Below are 2,946 nucleotides of genomic sequence, written 5' to 3' on the forward strand. Positions count from 1 at the left end.
GTCGGTTACTGGGGTGACAGAAAGCTGAACTGGTCCTAAGCCGAGGCGCAGGCACGCACCGCTTCATTTGCAGGAGAATGTGCATGCCCTGTGTGCATGAAATGCATCGCGGGCACGCTCCGTTACTTGCTGGAGGACCGATCGTCAGCTCCATCGCCCTATCCACTTATCCCTCCATCCATCTATCTATTCCACCATCTATCTATCAATCTATCAAACAAGAATTGCAGTCCATTTGCCAGCAGTTGCAATACTTTCTTTTGCTTTTGTCATAGTCCGATGGAATGCAAGTTAAATTTGCTGTAAGTTTATCTAATAAGTGAGGGCGGACAATGCGTAATGGCGAATTTTACAACACGTAAGCTACCTTATAATCCTTTTCCTCTTTTTCTGTTGCAACGATTTGCGCAACCTGCCTAATATGCTTATAAATGTAGGATTCTTTTCATCGTCACTTCGTAACTCTCTGATAATCCACAATGCATTAGGAGGTTCTACTATAGATGGCTATTTTGGAGGGGGAATTTTACCCGCTGTCGCATGGAAACTTGTCACCTTCTTCTTTTTTAGTCCTTCTTGTCCTTCTTCTGCCTCCACAAAGTAATAAGAGCATTGAATTGGCAGCGTCCTCATGTGCTACCCACTCCCTTTTCCGTTTTTGAAGGAAACAACAGAAGTAAATGCCAGAAAATGGCATCCTGACAGGTGACCACACAATGAAAGGCCTTACATGAGGAAGCGGTGCTTCCCTGCCATTAATCAAAAAATCAAGCAGGTGAAGTGGGTTTGCTGCCGCAGAAAAGGTAAAAGGTGGCTTCCTCTGTTGGACGATTTCCCTGCATTCGGGGATTTGGCAGAATACCACTGGCGTCAACAAAGTCTGTGTGGTTTGTTTACAGCGACGGGGCCACTACTGATCACTTTTCGGGTTACTTTATGAGATGTGACAAAATTTGTGACTTTTTTGGGAGAGAATTTGCTTCAGCTAAAACTGTTTATATTCTTTTTTCGAATCTGGAAAGGCCTTTGTTGCAGACAAGTTTTGTTTTCACTACCCAATAGAAAGGAGCGTTTCCTATCACCTATCACCTTGTGTCCGATCGTCTATCCATTCTTCAGCCATCCCTTTATCTATCCCTCCGATTCTATAAAATTCTCGGTATGCTTCCAGCTTTCATTGGCGTGATCTCACTTTGGAGGCCTTGCGATCCAAACTTAAAACTTTTGAGGTGTTTTTTTTCTCCTAAAGTGCTTAATGGCTCGGACAGTGCTCACCTCTTGGATAAAGTCAGGAGGAGTAAGAAGAGTAGTTACTGGACACTTCTTTTAGGTGGAATGTTATCACTTTTCCTCGTGCGTCTCTTTTAGTGGATCAGCGATGGACAAGGACCTACAGGACATGCAAGACATTCGATCAATGCTGGATAAGCTGAGCGAACACCTGGTGCCCCGTGGATCACCCTGACTACAGCCCCTGAGCCGACTAAACTCCACCCAAGTCTTTCAAGCTCACTCCGCCTGTCCGTCTCTCTGTCTGTCCTGCCCCCGTTATCCCAGTGTGTTGATGAAATCGGTGCAAGAGAGTTGGAATGCTGGAGTGAACTGCACAACTTTTGTTTTCTTTTTTGACAATAGCGCCCATCAACTTTGTTTTAATCTCTTCTCAATCTAAATAACCTTTTTAAGAAATGTGATTTATTTCTGATCAATTGCTTGGTTTTTAATACCTCTTTCTGACTAAGAAGCAGCAGTTGACTTGGTTAAATAGTGGCTACATGAAATGCTTTCCATCTCAACGGCACTATGTGCAGTTCCACCGGTTTCCAACACGCCAGAAAAGCAAAAGTCTGGATGAAGAAAACTGTGGGACTAGCTTTAAGTCATAGGCGTGTCGATCGAGTCGCAGGCATCTGAAAGGGGCAGCACAAGCCTCTCAACACTTGCTGCTTATAGACGAATAGAATACAGAGAGGGAAGGGTTCTTCTATTTTCCCACGTAATCTAGGCCCACATTTATAGACTCAAAACGTTGTTTAATTACCACCTGAATAGTTCCGGGGCAGGAAGAGCTTGTTATTGCGGCTCAGTCAGCCTAGGCCAGTTTTATTAATCGCATCACTAGTAGTTGTGCTTTCTACCAAAGACTTCATTCGCCACTCCGACAGAAGGTTGCGCCTCATGTAAAATTTCACGATGGATTATTTCAACACCCCTCAGAAGTTTTCCAAATGGGTAGGCGTCGTTCGACTCACTTGCTAAATGCCCGCAGCGCCGACTGCGAGATTTTGCTTCACAGTCGCATCCACGTAGTAGCCGTAGAAAACTCTTCGATGCAAAAGGCGAACAAAGAGGTTCAGGCGGGCCTTAAGGCTGAGAAAGCTCTAAACTGCAGTGCAAAGTGACTTCGACGAGAAAATATTTAACAGCTTTCACGTCTTTCATGAGTCTAGTACACAGGTCCCATTTGGCCATATTTTTCTGCCTTTTTACACTGCCTACCACCTGCCTGGCCCCATCCAGCCTCATATCTCACTTCTGTTTCCCAACCTTCTATTCCATTTGGCATATAATTCCTCAATGGGGTCAAGCAAAAGGTGATGACCGTCAATTAGAGAAGTTAAAGGAAATACGGAACACGAGGGTGAGGACAAGGAGGAAGCTGTGCTCGCCCTTTCACTTCACTCCTATCCTAACAGAAGTGCCAAGCGTTTTACGCAAAGGCTTTGCTCATTTATGAAAGAATAAGACTAGGACTTTCTGTCCATTCGTTCAAGAGTTCTGCCTAATTCATGCCGTGGATCCTTTCCAACCCTCCGTCAAGTTGTAACGATTCGTGTCAGAAGGGTGGGTTGATTGATGGTGCGGCAGCCAAATTTGTGAATTAGCCGTCAGCAAGTGATAAATTATGCCTGCGATGCACTTTAAGCACACAAGGCATACACCGAT

At 44.8% G+C, this 2,946-nt stretch overlaps 2 protein-coding genes across 2 annotated transcripts in view; both read left to right on the plus strand. All coding sequences in view use genetic code 11, as the record gives it.

The window, feature by feature from the left end:
- The window catches only part of EGR_06265 (Caskin-1), a gene marked incomplete at both ends in the record, with an annotated part of 7,640 nt that extends 6,175 nt beyond the window's left edge, over positions 1 to 1,465 (plus strand). Inside the window, one exon of the mRNA XM_024495514.1 lies at positions 1,369 to 1,465. Within this exon, the coding sequence (XP_024350037.1) occupies positions 1,369 to 1,465 (97 nt within the window). The remainder of the gene's footprint in view (positions 1 to 1,368) is intronic.
- A 763-nt stretch (positions 1,466 to 2,228) lies between these two features.
- Positions 2,229 to 2,946, plus strand: part of EGR_06266 (DAZ-associated protein) — a gene marked incomplete at both ends in the record, with an annotated part of 4,315 nt that continues 3,597 nt past the window's right edge. The window contains one exon of the mRNA XM_024495515.1: positions 2,229 to 2,398. Within this exon, the coding sequence (XP_024350038.1) occupies positions 2,229 to 2,398 (170 nt within the window). The remainder of the gene's footprint in view (positions 2,399 to 2,946) is intronic.

The sequence above is a fragment of the Echinococcus granulosus genome (assembly GCF_000524195.1).
Source record: "Echinococcus granulosus chromosome Unknown EG_S00054, whole genome shotgun sequence".
Classification (NCBI taxonomy): domain Eukaryota; kingdom Metazoa; phylum Platyhelminthes; class Cestoda; order Cyclophyllidea; family Taeniidae; genus Echinococcus; species Echinococcus granulosus.